Source organism: Pungitius pungitius, chromosome 16, assembly GCF_949316345.1.
Source record: "Pungitius pungitius chromosome 16, fPunPun2.1, whole genome shotgun sequence".
NCBI lineage: Eukaryota > Metazoa > Chordata > Actinopteri > Perciformes > Gasterosteidae > Pungitius > Pungitius pungitius.
Window position 1 is genome coordinate 5,151,189 of NC_084915.1, and position 20,265 is coordinate 5,171,453.

General features: G+C 41.6%; 2 protein-coding genes across 2 annotated transcripts; both read left to right on the plus strand.

Annotated features, from left to right (window-relative positions):
* The first annotated feature begins 840 nt into the window (after window positions 1-840).
* Window positions 841-7,896, plus strand: ube2g1a (ubiquitin-conjugating enzyme E2G 1a (UBC7 homolog, yeast)). Its single transcript, XM_037467759.2, has 6 exons — window positions 841-1,064; window positions 2,680-2,782; window positions 2,951-3,048; window positions 4,308-4,486; window positions 4,709-4,821; window positions 6,346-7,896. The coding sequence occupies exons 1-5, from the start codon at window positions 1,019-1,021 to the stop codon at window positions 4,793-4,795; spliced, it is 513 nt and encodes a 170-aa protein (XP_037323656.1). The 5' UTR covers window positions 841-1,018; the 3' UTR covers window positions 4,796-4,821; window positions 6,346-7,896.
* A 506-nt stretch (window positions 7,897-8,402) lies between these two features.
* ankfy1 (ankyrin repeat and FYVE domain containing 1) lies at window positions 8,403-19,825 on the plus strand. The gene is made up of 25 exons (XM_037467756.2): window positions 8,403-8,492; window positions 10,098-10,314; window positions 10,550-10,668; window positions 11,363-11,498; window positions 11,645-11,768; window positions 12,246-12,395; window positions 12,517-12,682; window positions 12,918-13,122; window positions 13,200-13,268; window positions 14,138-14,340; window positions 14,454-14,551; window positions 14,851-15,052; window positions 15,168-15,266; window positions 15,390-15,543; window positions 16,040-16,208; window positions 16,646-16,764; window positions 16,913-17,069; window positions 17,171-17,371; window positions 17,460-17,636; window positions 17,748-17,895; window positions 18,019-18,109; window positions 18,462-18,586; window positions 18,665-18,811; window positions 18,923-19,013; window positions 19,126-19,825. The coding sequence occupies exons 1-25, from the start codon at window positions 8,483-8,485 to the stop codon at window positions 19,256-19,258; spliced, it is 3,510 nt and encodes a 1,169-aa protein (XP_037323653.1). The 5' UTR covers window positions 8,403-8,482; the 3' UTR covers window positions 19,259-19,825.
* The last annotated feature ends 440 nt before the right edge of the window (window positions 19,826-20,265 follow it).

Here is a 20,265-nt window from a genome sequence, read left to right on the forward strand (position 1 = left end):
CATACTGATGAAGAGGTTCATTGAATGATGAGAGAGCCAAAGAATTAAATTGCCGAGGAATTTTAATATTCTACTTATTTTTTAGGGCCTGAGCCGAACTGAAAGTCGGGCGAAGCCCTATTGTTTTATTTTATTTTTGCTCGTTTTCATTCATATTTCTGTGATACTTCCACATAATTGCCATTTATTCTCATTATTATTATTTATGTTATTATTTGAAGACAAAGTAGGCCACTGCTAATAGTATGTACAACCAAAGTCAATATTGCTATCGCTTTACAGTCAACATGAAGATCCAAAATCTACACTGAAAAACTACAAAACATCCTCAGTGTTCCAACATTGACATATCAGGTTTTGGTTAGGATTGTGTTTTACCATAAGCGTTTTCTCAGGGACATAATGTTCTTCTTTGCCGTTATCAGGTACTCTCTCCAGAGTGATAGATGCGAACCAGAATATTCTAAGTGGAATTTGGTTGAAATCACTGATTTCTTATTTTAAATTGAAGAAACTTGCCATTATATGGCACACAAAAAATGCATCATTCATCCATGATTTGATATGTTTGGTAAATAATATTTATTTGGTAATACTCCAGCTAATCACAAAGCAATGAAAGGAGAAAGAAAATAACGACATGCAAACATCTGTCTTCAGTTCAAAACAGAGATATTACATATGGGAGGAGGGGGTGTTTCAAGAGTGCACTGCAGGATGAACTCAGTGGCATTTCATTAATTTATATTCTTTGTAAAGTATATAATTGATGCGTTAAATCTGAGAAGAGATTTAAACCGAAGCTCTATATCCAGAAGATGGCAGCATCATTTAGGATCCCCGGCGCCTGTAAAATACAAGAGAAGAAGAAGAAAAATCAGCAGAAGACGACTAAGAAGAAGAATGACGAGAATATACGGAAAATAGAGGGGACGAAGTACACTTTGGTGAACGTTAAATCAACGCTGTTCCCACCAAAAATTACCATAGAACATTGCTGCATTACATTCGCCAAGCTATGACAGAGCCGCAGTCAGTGCTGTTACTCAGGAGACAGCTTGCAGGTAATTAAACCTTCTGTGCACTGATGCTGGCTAGCGTTAGCCGTGATTCAAACGACGGTGCAAACTGTTGTCGCGACTCTTTCCCCCGACTAACCTCACTGTCCCGTGACAAATAGACCGTGCGGAGACCATAGCAGTGTTGGTCGACAGGCACATTCCCCGCGTGACAATCAAACGCACTCTGCGTGTTACGAGGCCAGCTCGTTCGGATGCTCGTTTCGACGTCGCGTGCAGATCTCGGTGGAAAGCCGCTGTCAGAAAGTCCCAACGAGTCGCTGGTATCGGGCTAGCCGCTAAAAGCAGCTAGCCTAGCGTTAGCATCTAGCTCACTGGACCCACTCGGTGTGTTTACACAAACACAATATATCTATGTTTCATGCCACGTTATTTGCCTTTGTAGAGAGGGTTTTGGTAGTTATGCCACCAACGTGATATTTAATACAATATTGAATCTTAACATGTAGCAAAGTCATGTGTTACCAGGTGACCCAATTTCTCTTGCTAACCATATTGAATTATTTAACATATTTAACGTTAGCCATCTCGGCTAAAGTTAGCCGCTGTCACTGCTGTGGATTACGATGCGAAACGAGCATAACGTTTGTCTTGCGTAACTCTAACGTTATTCCGACTTTAGCAGTCAGCTGCGAATGTATTTAAGCAACCCTAATATCAGAAACCAAAGCAGTGGTGATAAAGTGTATCAGTGGTTTACGTTATTGTTTATGGATTGTGTTTTCCATAAGCAACCTTTCAGGGACATAACGTATCATACCTGACATAATCAGGTATTCTCTCAATAGGGATTGGTAATTGAACATTTTAAGTGTGATGTTTTTCAAATGAGCAAAACCTGTTAGTATAAGAAAGTTGACTATTGCATAGATACTTGGATCTGTTGTAGGCTGTTAAAAATATGCCATAAACACATTGACAAATACATCTTCTTAGTAGAAATGCATGTATTCTATAGTGTTATGTCAAACAGAAACTGACTCAAGTCTAGACCAAACGCAGTAATGCCACGCAAAGTGCTGTGGGACTTGTAACTGATGCAGCTATTGTCTACAGACTTGCAAACATGTTGAGTACCAGAAGTTAGTGGGCCTTTACCAGTGAGCCTTCATACAGCACATGCATGCTGTACATGTTCCACGACACACCAATAAACACATGTTTACAAGTCAATCATCTTCTCAATCTGGATGGCCATGAAAAAGCTTTGATGGACTATTCTACAGATCGTTTAAAGAATTCCTAATTCTAGGTGTCGGACCCTAGAAGAAGTAGAAGGGGTTACGGTATTTGAGTATGTAATTATTCAATAATTAATAATGCAACCATGCAAATTGAAAGTAAAACATTAGGAGTTGCAAATGACTATCTTGAAAAATGCATATCTGCTTATGAGTTTGCGTTGGACCATAAAAGTGGTGTGTGTGCTTTCAGCAACATGCTGCCTCTATTTCAACCCTAAGGCAGGCCTCTTAAGACGAGGGGTATGTTGTCTCCTCAGCAGTCTTCAGGAAAGCCCGCCACCAGTCAACCTATATACTGTAGGCATTATTATACAAGCAAATTGTTGTCTAACTTTGACATTTGTTTTCATATCTAGAGCTGAACAAAAACCCAGTGGAGGGATTCTCAGCAGGCCTGATCGAGGATAGTGATCTCTACAGATGGGAGGTCCTTATCATTGGTCCTCCAGATACACTCTAGTAAGTCTAACGTCGTCTTACTGTGAGATATAGTAAGAGAAATCTGCTATCGTGCTCTGCTAATGTTGCAACAACTCGTATTGTCTCTTATGCTTTGGATGCTTTGAAACGTGAAAAATTTACCAACTATGTTGTTTTTTCTCTTCGATCTTTTTTTTTTATTCACAGTGAAGGTGGTGTGTTTAAAGCTCATCTGACATTTCCCAAAGACTACCCTCTCAGGCCACCTAAAATGAAATTTATCACAGACATTTGGCATCCTAATGGTAGGTACAGGGATAGCACACTGAATCATTTTGCTTTTGTTTGTAGGAAGACATGTACATGGCTCTATTTTAGACACGTTGAAGATTTTCCCTTTCATAATATACTTAAATAACAAGGAATATTGATACAGCTTTGATCAAAATGGAATGTCAACTAAAAGATTATTAGATGCCCATTCCTTGCATTAGTTCATACATTAAAGTGATCTCATTTTAAATTGAAGAAACATTCAGAGCAACACTTTCAGTTCAGTAAATCTAGCAGATCTAACTGCAACCCAGTAGTGTTAGCTTTTATATAGATGCTTTCTTTACTCACTATTCCTTGCAGCATGTTAATGTGTGACAGATGTGTATTGGTATGTTAACATTCAAATTATTTGTGGTATGAACAGCGCTATAAAAAGGCCTTTAAGTTTGAGTTGATATAAAATAGAAATATCTGAATTTGAGTTGTACTGACATGCAGTTGTTCCTTTTTAATGTGTTTTAAGCTTTATGAAGTTGATGAATCCAGATTGCTGTTCACTCAATTTTGCTGAGGTATCAACAGAAGCTGAGAGGCTTTGAAAGGGAAATGTCTTTAGACACCACGGGTGTTTTGTCATGCCATTAAGTCAAACATAAGTGTATTTCATTGTTGCTTGTTGTTTGACACATAATGTAAATGTTTCACAGTGAAAGCAACAAACAAGACAAAGCAAGACAACAAACTTTAGTACTTGTGTGAGACTTGACAAAGTCAGTGCAGAATAGATCCACTACTTCTATTCTTACCTTTTACAATAAAACCCCTCGACAAATATATTGCGTAATTGTTTCCAAGACGAGCACTTTCAGCATTTTGCTAAAAGCATAGTCTGTAAGATAGCATCTGGTAGCTAATGCTTTACAACAGTTTACCTCAGGCAGACTGCCAGACATTGTCTTGGGTCAATTATATCTCTCTGTCGCACAAATCTATTCAAATTGGATATTGAAATAGTGTTTCAACTGTCACATTTGGACCACTGCAAGTATTCATGGTTTTGCTGCGAAAGTATTTTGCATTTTTGTGTCTTTTATTCCTTACAGCCCGTGTGTGTAAAAGCATTAACAGCTTGTAGACTAAAGCCTGAAAGGGTGAACACAGATGCTTCTGCTAAATATTGCTTCAAAGAAGAGCAAGCTATTTATCTTATACACTATAGCTAAAATATATTGTGTGGGTGTGTCCTGCTTCATAAATTGTACTCTGCATGTTTTTTTTTAATTTACAGTTGACAAGAATGGAGATGTCTGTATTTCTATTTTGCACGAACCTGGAGAGGACAAATACGGCTATGAGAAACCTGAGGAGCGTTGGCTACCTATCCACACTGTGGAAACCATCATGATTAGTGTTATCTCTATGTTGGCAGACCCAAATGGGGACTCACCCGCCAATGTGGATGCTGCAGTAAGTTAAAATATGAATTCAATCTCAATAAAATAAAGTGCTTTTATATTCAATACAAAAAAAAGTGAAGTAGCCGATTTTGTTTTGGATGACATTATGTAGTGCATGCAGGAAAACGGTTCATTTGTATAATTAACGCAAATATAATGTTGAAATTCAACAATGGAGATATGAAATAACCAAAGGAAGCTGCTGAATTATTTTTTTGCTCCCTTCCGGCAGAAAGAGTGGCGGGAGGACCGACATGGCGCATTCAAAAGGAAAGTGGCCCGTTGTGTACGAAAAAGCCAGGAGACTGCATTTGAGTGATAATCGGCTATTCTTCACGTTTTCAGGCAAATATTCTCTACTTTTCTAAAATCTGTGGTTTACAACTAACTTCCGCTGTTGTGAAGTGACTGCCTGTTGCATCAGGTAAATTAAAGTAAAACGGTCTCATTGTTCAAACGTCAACAACAACAACAACAACAACAACCATGCCAGGTTTATTAGATGTGTCCTAAATGAAGTCCAACCTTCATGAATCCTCTAATGTTCCTACTGATTTAGAGAGGTGTTGAGTCAACCTCATGGCCATGTTTGATGCCATAGTTTGTGGCGCTGTTGAATTGTAAAGCATATAACAGAATGGCTCTGCTGTTAAGCGTATGTATGTATATGAATTGGGTGGACAAAATGATGCACATTCCTTACTGCAACCTCCAAGGGAATCATAGATTTAAATGGATTCCTCTCTTAAAGCTGAAGGTTATATCCTTCATAAAGATTTATAGCAGGGCTGTTGCTTTAGACTGCATTAGCTTCAGCAATGTGTGCCTAATAGTAGGCAAGAAATGAAATGTTCCTCTATTGTTGAACATACAGAATTATTCCCTCAGCTTCAAACTGAAATCTTCCTATTTTATTATTTGATTTTAAGTTTATTCACCAGCTAAGCTAATTGTGTAAGAGTTGTCGCTTACAATAACATCCTGGTCAAAGAAGCAATAACCATAGGAAAGATATTGCAAACAAATAAAACATCTTAATCAATGTTATTTAAAATTCACATCATAATATGGAAAATGTATTATTTAGCACCAAACTAAAACTGTTATTACAAACAGTTGTTAGATTTGTTTTTATACAAACGATCACTGCATGACAAGTCAAACCCTCTAAATGAAGTATTTATAGGGAAAAAAAGTCAAATGACAAGAAATGTCTTTCTCTGTGGCCCAAGCGCTGGGACCCCTGATCTAGACTTCCCCATTTCTCTGTACGGAAATGAGGCTGCATAGAGGAGTGCCAAAGTCACCCGTTTTTTATTTCTGCACAGCCGTGATGTGGTAGTGGGGGGGGTGGAGGGGAGTTCAAGGTCCCGCACAAACCAACCGGGCCCGACCCCAGTCACTCATTAGAGCCGATTCCTGTTTCATAGCATCTAATAACGTAAATCATCGAATCTAGAAAAATGTTGCACGTTAAACTACATGAAAAATGTATTTGACACTTGCTTGACTGTTTAGTTTGGCTTATCACCTGTACTGCAACCTGCCACCAGGGGGCGGTACACATGTTTTGGCTTGAAGGAGTGTCACAGCATGCTTCTTGATTTACAGTCTGTTGCTTGTATTGGCAGAGTTGAATTGTTGCACACTGTTAACAGCTCAAAAGTACCAATGAATATCAACTTTACACCTTAACTTTGATTAACACACATCCAGCTGATAATCTTTTGCTGCCATTTTGATTACATAATCATTCATTTAATTGTTTAATGTTTCAATGTCTCAGTTGTTGTTGTTGTTGACTCATGTGATTGTTTTCAATGCGTCCTCACAACTCTTTTCTGGTATTCATTGTGTGCTTTCCTGCAGGTCTCCAATTGAAAATCAACATGGCACTGATTCCTGCACGTTTCCACCCTGGCGCCAGGCTTGTCCTTTTATTTTTTGCAGGAACAGACTGGCTACTGTAGGCTGCAAAAGAACACAACAGTGACTACCACGGCTGACAGAAAACCGCCAAGCAAGTGCCAATTCAAAAAAGCAAAACAAAAAACAGAAGATGACACAACGTTTTTCAAGTCTATGAACTGCTTCAACATTCAGGAAGATATTGTAAAGACATGTATATAGCACAGACAAAACCGGATAATATATAAGCTCCTTTTCCATCCATTGAGACACTTAGACCAAATGAGTAGCGCTGGTTAAGATATTTATTTTTCCATTTCTCAACTGCAGCATGCATTACTTCTCTTGAGATGGTTATAAATGGATGTCTTTAATAGAAAGAGGATTGTGAAGTGTTGGAGGAATGTCACTTGTGCAGAACTGGATTCGTTGAAGCAAAAGATGGACGTGTGTGATGAAGGGAATACCGCCATCGTAGAAAAAAGGCGCTGTTCTCAATATTCTTTCTCGCGCTCAGAACTCAACATCATTGATTTCTTTTTAGTCTTAACATCTTGCTAAGTTGACTCAAGAAAGTAACCCAACCCCTCCATTCGTGTGCATGCTAAATTTTGTTTTATCTTTTTTTTTCAAAAGTGCCTCCTAATAAAACGCTTGGCCGCTTCACCTTACGTCAAACGAGTTAAAACATATTTTAGGAAAGTTGAAGAAATTGTGCGCCACCTAATGTATGATGTTATTTAATATCTAGTACACAGGAAATCGTTATCATTTGCTCTAGCAATAACTCCCGTAGTATAAGGTGCACACATAATCATTTTTGATATCCTGATCCTGAAGTTTTCCTCTGATATTTTAGCAGCCTCTTTTACTTGTCTGTGTTATGAAAATGTTATGCATGCTTTAGTGTACTTTCGTTTTGGTTTCCTTGTTTGGTTGAATGTTTCTGGGATTTTGTTGGAGAATGAGCGTTTGTGTATACATTATGTGTGCCCATTTAGTTTTAAATGTTGCTCTTTCCCCTGATCTGGAAGCTCACAATAATTCTGCTCATTGAACTATTGCAGTTTTGCCTAATGTACCAGGAGACCAAATACTGGTGTATATTTTTGATGTCAACAAAAGCCGTCTCCTGTAGCGAGGTCTTCTAAAATATTACTTTTTTTTTCTATATTTACTGGTGTGTTTAAATCCGGTGTGTTGCATACTGGTCATGACAAAAACAACAGAAACCTTTCATTTACACAAATTGTTGTTGCAAAAATAGTGTATTTATTTTGGTTTATTTTTCAAGTACTGCAAACAAAAGTTTGTAGATGTTGAGGTAATTAATGCAGCATTTAATCAGTTGTAAGGTCACTGCCATCATCTGTCTTCAGATTTTGGTGGCCAAATTATTAAATTATCAGAATGTTGTGGGTTGTAAGTGGGTACGTCGTGCTTGTTCAGCCTTGACCTCCAAAATGACATCACTGCCTTTTTTGCAAACTAAATCCTATTTTTCATTTCTTATTCGCTATCTTCTCAACTAATTTTATAATTATTACATGTTGTGCTTGAGGGGGGAACATGAGCTTGCACCATGTCTGTCTGAACATAAGATAAAAACAATCACAGAATTCCTCGTTAAACTACATGTTTCTTGGGAAAATTTGACAAGAACAGTACAAGAAGATTTTATAAATCATGTAATTTCTATTTTTTAATATATAAACTCAGTGAACAGACAATTAACTATCACCTGTTATATTGGTTCTATTGTTTTCATAAAAATTGAGTTTAGCAAGTACACTTGAAGGCAACGTGAGTTTGACAACGCTCATGTTGTAATTTACTGTCCTGCTTCGGTTCAGATGAATCAATGACACATGAGCCAAGGGTTGACACCCTGGACGTCTTTTAGTATGTCAGTTAATACATTGTGTTGTCAACTAAGCCACGCGTGTGAAACCAGCACCGTAATACTATCACATTCCGATTCATGCAGAGTAGTAATAGTCATGTGATGAGCACTTGAACGCAGCACCGCTGCCTACTATCTGGCCACTCGGCATATCGCGATACAGAACATCAGGCCACGGAGCTAACGCGGAGCAACATGGCGGAAGGTATGAGAGCGGTGTTTTTTCTTACTGTTTGATACACTCACTGCTCCCGTACTCTTGGTGAGCTGTCGGCCCGGATCAACTAGTGTCTGGCTAGTTTATGAAACTGTGCATTGACTTGTTGAAAACACGAAGCGTTGTGCTACTTGTCTCGTCACACTGCGCTTTGCCAGTGAGCTAACGTTAGCTCTCGCTGACGTTGCTAGCTGGATTGTTATAGCTACGAGTTAGCCGAACCGGACAAGATGTTGGTGGGTTGCACTGCGGAGAAGAATTATTGTTTCAGCAGAAATCTGGCAGCTGGTCCGCTTCCTGAGAAAAGACATCATTAAGCGTATAGAGCATCAGCGCATTTGTAGGTAACGTTAATGTTGGTATTGCGGGTAATAGTTTTCTGAATACAAGTATCATGGATGACATCAAACTAACTGTCTAATTTCAGTAGCTAACGTTAACAGGGACGTACTGTGGTTGTTTTGTTCAAGGAGACATACAAAACGTATACAGTTGTTTAGGCTTGTGTGAAGTGGGTGGTGATTAAGGGACGGGACACTTGACAGGGGACTTGTCCCTCCTCCGAGGTGCCATCCACCTGGAAGGAGGACTGTGGACGAATGCACCACCTAACGTTACATTCAGCCGAGACCTGAGGGGACGTCTGCTGCGTGCTCCTCCTCAAGGAAAACCCAACGGCCTTAATCTGGAGATGAAACATTTTCGTTCTCTTGGGATTAATGCTGTTACTGGGCAGCAGGCGTATTTGTTTGGACCTGTCAAAGGATTATCTGCTTTTTCACTTAAATGAAAGCGAGAAAGCCCATTTCTATCGCTGCAGGCACCGTTCGCTTAACGATGCCTGTTAAATCCTGCCAAAGGAAAGTGGATTTTAATATGGTGGAAGAATGAGTCCAATGGCTGGTCACTTGCTCGTCCACACCGCCCTTCCTGTGTTGAGCTGATCAGGTGGTTTTTGTCAGAAGCACCCCCCATCTGTCCCTCATGACCAGTAGCTGTGCCAGTAACCGTTTACAATGCAAGACAAACTAACGCGCCGCCTCAGCATTCTCTCCTCCTGTAAACTTAACGTGTTTTAAGGGGAAGGAAATGGGCCTCAGTGAAACTCGGTGGAATCGAGGCTGACGCATAGATCTGTGTTTTAGAATAGTGTTTTAACAAAAATATCTTCCTAGAGTCTGTCATCTTGTACAGGGAATGCCGACAGTCTTCGTTTTCTGTTATTAAAGAGGATTTAGGAAAGTACTACAGCAAACACACCAGTATTGGGGGAAAATTAACAATGGATCAAGTCACATTTCTCAAACCCGTAGTAATGTAAGACCCAATCCAGTTACCTGCCATACCATCAGTGCTATAACTAATATTTAAACAGATATTTCTGTTAAATAATGCACACATTTTGGAAATAAGAGTATATCAAGGTACTGCAAAGTGTAACCATTGGGCTTTGAACCACCCCTTTTAGTTTAAAGGAAACATGCTTTAAAACTTTCTAGGTCAGCCTGTGTTGAAAAATGCGTCCTTCTAACGTACTTGCTGCATCTTGTTTTGTCCTCCTATGTCTGTCTCCTATCCCCTGGCGCGTGACAGAGGAGGTGGCCAAGCTGCAGAAGCATCTGGCCCTGCTCAGGCAGGAGTATGTGAAGATGCAGCAGAAGCTAGCCGACACAGAGAAGCGCTGTGCCGTGCTCGCTGCACAGGCCTCTAGCCAGGGCTCCTCCAGCCCCGCCGCTGCCACGGCTGCTGACACCTTCATCAGCCGCCTGCTGGTCATCGTGGCCGACCTCTATCAGCAGGAACAGTACAGGTAAAGCCCGTGGTTGGAATGGTGGGATTGGTTTGAGAGGTCGCATATCCAGCGGTCCGACATGTTACTGTGTAGTTGTGTGTCTGCCCCTGTGCAGTGGCAGTTGATGGACTTGTCACACGTCACGACTGTAGCTCAAGTTTTTGGGGCTGTTGAGTGTGTTGATTTAGTTTCATCATTATAGAAGATGTTATTTGTGACTTTGTATCTAAGAGGTAAATTATTGTTTTTGCAGTGATCTGAAAGTGAAAGTTGCAGGTGAGGACCTCTGTGCCCACAAGTTTGTGTTGGCCGCTCGCAGTGATGCCTGGAGTCTGACTAACCTGGCTTCCACCTTTGAGCTGGACCTATCTGGTGAGATATGCACATCATTCACACAGTGGCTGCTGCAAGACACAATACACACAATGTCATAAGGGTGAAATACAAAATAAGCCTAAAACATCTCTTACAAAACATTTGCAGCAGCTTTAAGGGTAAGAGATCTTTTAACTTTGTGGACCTCTGGAGCAAATTCAATTGATTTAATAGTCAATGCATCCATGTGAACATATTACTGAAAAAGCAACAAACATATCTTTATTTTGTCATGAATTACTGAAAATCTAAATTGAGAAAAACAAAAGGTCAGATCAGGCTTTTAAATATTTCAAAGATCTGTTTCAGCAAAGAAGCCCATTGGTGCTTCTCTAAAATGTAGTCCTTACACTGTATGTCAATATACTTGCGGGTTAATCGATGATGGCTGAATATTTATTTTGGAGTAGGACATGCAGTCAAAGTCCAGTATTGGGCAGAGTTTTACTCTGAGTAGATCTTTGCTTCCTTGCCTATTTTCGGAGTAAGATAATCAGTTTGTCTTGAATTCATATGAATGTTCTAAACAAAGTATTTTTGTTGAGGGCTTTTTAAACAATGTTTTTTTTTTTGTTCAGAATGATGATGAAGAGATCGTGAAAATGTCAATTTCCGCTTGTAAAAATTACAGCAAATTCTGCAACAGATTGCTCTGTTTCATTTCTGACGTGCTGACATGATGGATTTCCAGATTGCAAATCTGAGGTTGCCATGGCAATGTTGCGCTGGGCATACACGGATGAGTTGGAACTCGCAGAAGATGATGCCTTTCTTATTGACTTGATGAAACTGGCAAACCGCTTCCAGCTTCAGCTGCTCAGAGAGAGGTCAGCCCAAGACATATTTTCTCAATTTTAATTTTGCATTTGGCTACAATTACATCTTAACTGTTTCTAGTAGCAGCATTTTTATTTCGCAACATTTTCTCTCCCTATTTGTCAATGCAAATGGGTTTGGTTCTGCGCTGAGACAGGTGTGAAAAGGGCGTGATGTCCTCGGTGAACGTGAGGAATTGTATTCGCTTCTACCAGACAGCTGAGGAGCTCAATGCTGCCACCCTGATGAACTACTGTGGGGAGATTATAGCTAGTCACTGGGTGAGTGTTTGCACACGATTGACTTGAGCACAGATGCATCTGCTTTCTCAGTCATGTAGTAAAAAAAAGAAAAAAAGAAACGCCGACAGCCATCAAAATTGCACATTACCGAAGCATGTCAATTTGCTATCCACTATAAACTATGGATTATGTAGTGTGTGTGAATCACCTCTTCTGGGTTCATCTCCTCACACTCCTTTTTGGCTGATCATTGTTATGATGCCTCACATGGGTGGGCCATCTCGCCTTTACTATACAATAAATCAAGAGGCCACAGCTCGGCAGTTGTCAAGGTTATCTTTACGACTTTGGCCTAGAAAATGGTTTGCTGTCACCAGTCTCTATCGCATCAGTCTCAATTTACACCAAGCAAGGAGATACTTTTATATTTTAAGAATTCTTTTTACAATCGGTAAAAGCCAATCCTCATGTTTGACACTGACACTTTGTTGCGTTTCATTGCTCGTGTTGTATCAGGATGACCTTAGGAAAGAAGATTTTAGCACCATGAGCGCCCAACTGCTGTTCAAGATGATCAAGTCTAAAACAGAGTATCCTCTCCATAAAGCCATCAAGGTGGAGAGAGAAGATGTGGTCTTTCTCTATCTCATTGAGATGGACTCGCAGGTCAGCCCCCCGTATGCCCTTTATGTTTTTTTGCAATTTGTTTCAATGTAACATGTCTGAATACAGGGTTCCCATCACACCATGAACAGGTTTTAGGATTTGTGTTTGCTGTTGTTTTCAGCTACCTGGCAAGCTGAACGAACTGGACAACAACGGCGACCTGGCACTCGACCTGGCGCTCTCTCGTAAATTGGAAAGTATTGCCACAACTCTGGTTAACAACAAAGCAGATGTGGACATGGTGGACCAGAGTGGCTGGAGCCTCCTGCACAAGGCCATCCAAAGAGGTATGCGATAGTCATTACGTCTTTGAAGTAGTGCCCAAAAAGTATTTTGGGCTTGGTGCCTGGGTGTTCACTTGAAAATGAACCAACTGTTATTATTCAATAAAAATGTGAATCATTTCAAGGCTTTTTCTTGTATAGACTTTAACACAGTGGGGGCCATTATATTTTGAAGTTGGTACATGAAAGCAGAACTACCTCCTTCATGACTGTTAATCTTTTTTTCCTCTTCCTCCAGGGGATGAATTTGCGTCTATATTTCTGATTCGCCACTCGGCTCAGGTGAATGCAGCCACAGTGGGGGCGGTGGAAACCCCACTTCACCTGGTCTGTTCGTTCAGCCCCAAGAAGCACACGGTGGAGGTGATGAGTGGCATGGCACGCATCGCGGAGGCCCTGCTCAAGACGGGGGCCAACCCCAACATGCAGAACAGCAAGGGCAGGTAGGTTGGCGTGCCAGCGTGGCCGACTACAATGCAAAGTGGCACAGTGCTTCAGCTCTGTCTTTTGTCCATTTTAGAACTCCGCTGCACGAAGCCGTGTCCTCTGGGAATGAGCCAGTGTTCAACCAGCTACTGCAGTGCAAACAGTGAGTTCATCCTGCCTCCAAATGTAATTGCTGTGCTTATCTGCCATGGGGAGTTGACACACAGCATGCTCTGCTTTTGATTACTGGCTCACGAGTCCAACGTAGCTCGCTATCTGACTAGAAAATGTCTCGTCTTTTCCACGCCAGGCTGACTAATACGAAGAGGAGACGATAGATAAATAAATAAAAAAAAATTAAAATTAACCAGTAAACACAATAACTTTTAATTTCGACAATTCTAATTGGGACAAATCCCACGAATACAGCCGCGTTGGGGGGCAGTAATATTACAGATCATATGACTTCTCATCATTTACCTCTTTGCCTCAAACGCTCTAAACGCGCCGCAGGACTCTCGGTGTACATTTGTTGTCAATTAGCGTGTATGGCGTAGTCTCACGCGACGGAGAGGGGAGGGGCCTTTCTTTGTTACTTAATTTTTAGCAGCAATGTGTCGTTAAACAATACAATTACACTATTACTATATGCAGTGATGGGATGTTGTAAAAAGGCACATATAGTTGTATGCTGTTTGTTAAGAGTGCGAGGTCTCTCACGGACCAGTCGCAATATGGGTACGAGGATGTATTGTACAGCTCGGGGAACCGCTGTATGCAGGATGTCAGTGACGATGGGGAGCATCTCTGCTGATTGGCTATCGCGCCACAGCTTTTTTTTTTTTTACACCAAAGATGGAATATTTAAACTTTTGCGTTTGACGCGACTTCGCCCAAAATTGCAGATTCACGCCCCTTCAGCGCCATCACGTCTGTGTAGACTGGCGCAAAACGCTGCCGACGCGTTCGGTGTGAACGTACCATAAGTAGGTAGACCTGCGTGTAACTGGGTGTAATCTGTAAAATCTTTAGGCTTGACCTGGAACTCAAGGACCACGAGGGTAGCACAGCTCTGTGGCTGGCCCTGCAGTATATCACCATGGCCTCAGACCCCTCAGTGAACCCGTTTGAAGACGATGCCTCGGTAGTGAACGGCACCTCGTTTGATGAGAATAGCTTTGCAGCCCAGCTTATCCAGAGAGGAAGCAATCCTGATGCCCCTGACTCTACCACAGGTGCTCTTTTGTAACCTCACTTTGCACCATTCTTTTGGACTATAGTGATGCTTTTAATGTCTTTAAAATAAAATAGTCAATTTCCTTTCCCTCTTTGTTTTGTGCCTTTTAAGAAAACTGTCTCATGCAGAGAGCTGCTCGGGCTGGCAATGAGGCGGCTGCACTTTTCCTTGCCACTCACGGAGCAAAGGTCAACCATGTCAACAAATTGGTGCGTACATTAGGTCACATTAGACAAACGGTTACATACATTTGAGGAATCAGATCTAGTGTGCGGGTAGTTTAACGTGTATCATTTAATATAAACCTTTTCTGTCAATCTCAGTTCATATAAAACCTCAGAGCTTCTGCGTTAGTATTAAATGATGTAGAACTGCACCCATTAATATGGGCCTTTTATTCAATTTCCATCTGCAGACCATAAAAAGTAAGCTTATCTTGGATCAAAAGTCCGACATTAACTTCTTCTCAATAATACTGACTTTATTGATACGGTTTGCCCTTCATTAGGGTGAGAGCCCACTTCATACGGCCTGCCGCAGTGGCCTTGCGAACCTGACAGCGGAGCTGCTCCAGCAAGGGGCCAACCCCAACCTGCAGACCCAGAAGCCTCTGCCCGACGACACCGTTGGTGCTGCTACGCAGACCCCGCTCCACATGGCCATAGCTCACAACCACCCAGACGTGGTCTCTGTCATCCTTGAACAAAAAGGTTAGCATGTGCACATTTTAATGTGCGGAGATTGACCTCACAGCCCATGTTGTCCTGTTTGTTCCTCAATGTCGGAAAATGACCCCGTATGTTTCCCTCAATGGTTCTTTTGCAGCCAATGCACTTCATGCCACCAACAACTTCCAGATCATTCCAGACTTCAGTCTCAAAGACTCCATGGACCAGACAGTGCTGGGCTTGGCCCTCTGGACAGGTACACAGCACTTCCCCAGATGGGGCGGATGAAATACAGTATGCTTATCCTTTTAACAAGCCTGCATGGTGATTTGTGTGTGTGTGTGTGTGGTTTATTACATGTCCAATCCGTCCCTGTCAGGTATGCACAACATAGCGGCTCAGCTGCTGGGCTCAGGGGCTTCTATAAATGACACTATGTCCAATGGACGAACCCTGCTTCACATGGCTATTCAAAGACAGGACAGCAAGAGTGCCCTCTTCCTTCTGGAGCATCAGGCTGACATCAGTGTTCGGTAACGTCTGCCTTATATCCTTATTGTTAAGCATTTATGCAATGTTTTTTAAATCATATATGTGCGCATTTCAGGACTTTTCAATCAAAGGAAGTGAGATAAGGAGAATGATGAACGTGTAATTTAAACAGATTGTTCTCATTTTTTCCACGTGGAGTTGCAGGAGATGGTTGCTTCATAGTGCTGACTCCTATAAACTGTAGATAAGTTACCACACTTTTTCGGCATGTGACAGGAGGGGGTAGCAGTACCCAAACCGAACAGCGCTGCACGGCAAAAGTCCACAGGCCTTACTGTACTCGTAATTTCTTTAAATTAAATCTGTCCGTTAGTAAGCCCACGCCATCTAATTTCCCCAGCCAGACTCAAATTAAACAGTTCTTTCAGGACTGTCTTTTTACGCAATCTCTGGTATCCAATTATAGGGAGTTATTCTTTCTCTATATTCCTTCTTTCTCTTCCATCTTTAATATACCTTTGTTATCTCCACTACCAGGACCCAGGAGGGACAAACGGCGCTACAGTTGGCCATCAGTAACCAGCTGCCACTGGTGGTGGATGCCATTTGCACAAGAGGAGCAGATATGTCTGTGGTGGATGACAAAGGAGACCCTCCGTTGTGGCTCGCTCTTGAGAACGGCCTGGAAGATATTGCATCCACGCTGGTGAGACAAATGCATATGCATCCAATTTGAACATGTTGGAACCCTCCTTGTCGCTTGGTGTTATTTATCTTTTATACAAGATAAAAATTAAACTGAAAAATAAATTAAAAGAAACTTTAACTAGCCCAAGGCATAGATGCTCACTTTGGTGTTTTCGGTTTACTCTTTGGTTTGGATGTGCTTAGATTCACAAGTCTATGTGTGTAAATAGTTTTCTCTTTTTTTTAAATTGAAAATTAGGGATGTCTTTGTAACAATACAGCATCTTGCATCTAAATATCAGACTCCTGAAGTAAACAAGCCTATAACAAGACCAGTGAACATAAACTTCTCACCTTTTAACACTCAGTTTGCATCAAAACCTTGTTATGGGAGATTTCTGGGAGGGAAATAATGTTTTGCATTTGAAATGTTTGGGTCTTGTTTGTTTCACCTAGGTCCGCCATGGCTGTGATGCAACGGCATGGAGCACAGGTCCATCTGGCTGCCTGCAGACCCTTTTGCACAGAGCTGTTGATGAGAACAACGAGGTCACTGCATGCTTCCTCATCCGCAGGTCTGCCATTTTCTGTACCATTAGTAATTTGGGACACCTAATCCTAATCGAGAATGCACATAATTGCCAAAACGGTGAATCTATTGACATATGATCATAACTCTCAAAAACGTGAGTTTTTAAACTTGGTGGGTTTGTTTGTATGTAGTGGTTGTGACGTGAACAGCACAAGGAAGCCAGGTCCAAATGGGGAAGGAGATGAAGAGGCCCGAGATGGACAAACGCCCCTCCACCTTGCAAGCAGCTGGGGACTGGAGGAGGTGGTGCAGTGCCTTCTAGAGTTTGGAGCAAATGTCAATGCACAGGTCAGTCCCGTCACACTTCACATATTAGTAGATCGCAAGTCTGTCAAAACACCATGCAGCTCTTATAAGCGCTTAATGCCGTGTCTGTCCTGTTTTGTCAGGAGGCAGAGGGCAGGGCTCCCATCCACGCTGCCATCAGCAACCAGCACAACATCATTATTCAGCTCCTCATCTCCCATCCAGACATTCGTCTCAACCTACGCGACCGTCAAGGAATGACCCCCTTCGCCTGTGCAATGACGCACAAGAACAATAAGGCGGCCGAGGCCATCCTCAAGAGGGAGCCTGGTGCTGCTGAACAGGTGGCGGTCACACAAATGCACAAGATTGCCCCACTGGATCACTATGACTATTTTGCAACTTGTTAATCACAAACTATTGTTTGTCTAGGTGGACAACAAAGGGCGTAATTTTCTCCATGTGGCTGTGCAAAATGCCGACATCGAAAGTGTCCTGTTCCTTATCAGTGTACAAGCTAATGTCAACTCCAGGGTTCAGGATGCAGCCAAACTCACTCCTCTCCACCTGTCTGTCCAGGCTGGATCCGAGATCATTGTCCGCAACCTGGTAGGAGCCTTGGAATGTTTCCAGCCTCTGCATTTACCATTCTGGCCAATATAAGTATTATGAAAAGAGCGATGCGGATAGATTTTATTTATTTTTTCTGCTTCCTCCTAGCTGCTTGCTGGAGCCAAAGTGAATGAGCTGACCAAGCACAGACAGACCGCACTACACTTGGCTGCCCAGCAAGACATTGCCACCATTTGTTCTGTGTTGCTAGAGAACGGAGTCGACTTTGCTGCTGAGGATGAGAATGGCAATAACGGTAAATTACCTTCTTCGTCACTACGCCCCATTGCTTCCAGCTTAATGAACTTCCAGCAGGTGTTCCTCTAGTCTCTGTTGTTTAGCTGACAATTCCTTATTGTTCTTCTTATTGTCACTTCAGCTTTGCATCTGGCTGTGATGCAGGGTCGCCTTAACAATGTCAGAACCCTTCTCACAGAGTCCAACATCGATGCAGAGGCCTTTAATCTCAGGTACACTCGGTTGCTTTCAGGGTCAGATGTTTCCTTGCGATCAATGCGTTTCAATTTAGGTCATTATAGCATTTAGATAAAGGCTGCACCCACTGCTCCTCTTCCCAATGGAATCCAATCACAGGTCACGGGATGTTCTGTTGATTCTTTTTTTCATGAGTTTCACCCTGTTAATCACTTGGATTCAAATGATTGAGAGTCCTGTTGTTTTCCTCCCTTTTTAACTCTTATTTTCTTGTGAATCCACAATTAATAACAATGTAGGGAGTTTAAGCTTTCTAAACGTAACGGAGTCATCTTCTGCAGACTATAAAGCCAACTTACTCGTCTTTTTTCCCCTATGTTTTCTTAGGGGTCAATCACCAATGCACGTACTTGGTCATTATGGGAAAGAGAACGCTGCTGCCATTTTTGAGCTGTTCTTGGAGTGTATGCCTGAATACCCTCTGGACAAATGCGATAATGAAGGGAACACAGGTACTGCGGTTTCCTCCAACAATGTCTTTTGTTAACAACTTGTAGTAGTGACTGACTGAGACTTGCATTTTATTTCAGTTCTTCTCCTAGCCTACATGAAAGGAAACGCGAACCTGTGCCGTGCCATTGTGAGGGCCGGGGCTCGACTAGGCATCAATAACAACCAGGGCATCAATATTTTCAACTACCAGGTTGCAACCAAACAGTTGCTCTTCCGCCTTCTAGGTGAGTTTTCACATTCCTCCATCTATCAGGCTTTCACCACAGATTGAAAGTGACATGCTCTTTCACAAGGTATTTGACGACCATTATTTTAATTTCTTGTCATTTGTGTAGATATGCTGTCCAAAGAGCCTCCTTGGTGTGATGGGTCCAACTGCTATGAATGTCTTGCCAAGTTTGGTGTTACTACACGGAAACATCACTGGTTAGTACAGTGGTTTAATTGATGACAGTAAATAATACTAACAATAATTGACTTCTATTTTCAATCTGTGTTATAATGTATAATTGATCCTCTGTGTCTTCCTTTACTCCAGCCGTCACTGTGGGCGCCTGTTGTGCAACAAATGCTCTATAAAAGAGATACCCATCATCAAGTTTGACTTGAACAAGCCGGTGAGGGTGTGTGACATCTGCTTTGATGTACTAACTCTGGGTGGGGTGTCGTAATGCAGTGCCCTGGAGACCCTCCACCCTCCGACACTGGCCATGCCAGGCCCTACTTGGCACAGTTTTTCCGGCACACCCGTCCAAGGGACATCAGTAGCAGGACATACGGACCACATACAGTTATGGACTATTGCCTTTATACTATTCCAGTTTATGAAAAAAGATCTTTTCATAGTGAAAGTGAAGCATTGTGTCATTTCTGTTTTTGATCAAAGTATATAAAAGTCAAGTGGGTATAAGCAGCTGCTGATAGCTGGAGTCAGTTTATAAATCATCCCGAGCCCAATGATATTTGTAATGATCAGCTCTTATCATGTCAACCACGACTTTTCAAGTCAATGATGAACGTTTAAATTGAGCAACCGTTTGACGGGATGTTTTTTTTGTTCTCCTTCGGGATATTTCACCATCTGCAGCCTTTTATGCTATGTGACCTGCCCTAAGACAAAAGATTCAATGCTCTAAAAAGAATATCTACATTTACACGAGTTAAACATGCTGTCAACCGAGAGCAGACTAAAGACCTGAAATATACCCCAAAAGCACTAAATGAAGACATGAACTATTGATGTGTTCCCTGTGATCTTTCATGTTTCACTAATCAAGGGTTGACAAAAGAGAATCATTTAAGCGGAAAGCTTTACAGGTCATTCTTTAAACTTCCAAATATTCAGCCAGATTTATTTAGATTCAGAATTATAACATTGCTATTGTCTTACTTGAGTGTTAGCACTGACAGATGGCACAATATGACAAGGATTACATGTTCATCTTCTTTTTCTTTTTTTTCTCCTCACAACGTACATAGCAAGTCATGTATAGGCATCAGCCAAACTCCATGAAATGGTTCATTTTTACCATAGTAACTTGAGGAAATGTGACAGGAGGTAGCAGGTTTCATCAGAGAGGACTTTAAATGTGGTCCAGAGCACTAAATCCGCTCGAGTTACTGAAATGCCTCTCATGTATACTTGTGTCATTTATTTTGTAGCCTTTGAAAAATTCAT

Coding starts and splice junctions, on each gene's coding strand:
- ube2g1a (XM_037467759.2), top strand. CDS start 1,019: ATGACAGAGCCGCAGTCAGTGCTGTTACTCAGGAGACAGCTTGCAG. Junction 1,065..2,679: donor ACTCAGGAGACAGCTTGCAG/GTAATTAAACCT, acceptor TTTCATATCTAG/AGCTGAACAAAAACCCAGTG. Junction 4,487..4,708: donor CCGCCAATGTGGATGCTGCA/GTAAGTTAAAAT, acceptor CCCTTCCGGCAG/AAAGAGTGGCGGGAGGACCG.
- ankfy1 (XM_037467756.2), top strand. Junction 11,499..11,644: donor CTTCAGCTGCTCAGAGAGAG/GTCAGCCCAAGA, acceptor GCGCTGAGACAG/GTGTGAAAAGGGCGTGATGT. Junction 19,014..19,125: donor ACTACACGGAAACATCACTG/GTTAGTACAGTG, acceptor CCTTTACTCCAG/CCGTCACTGTGGGCGCCTGT.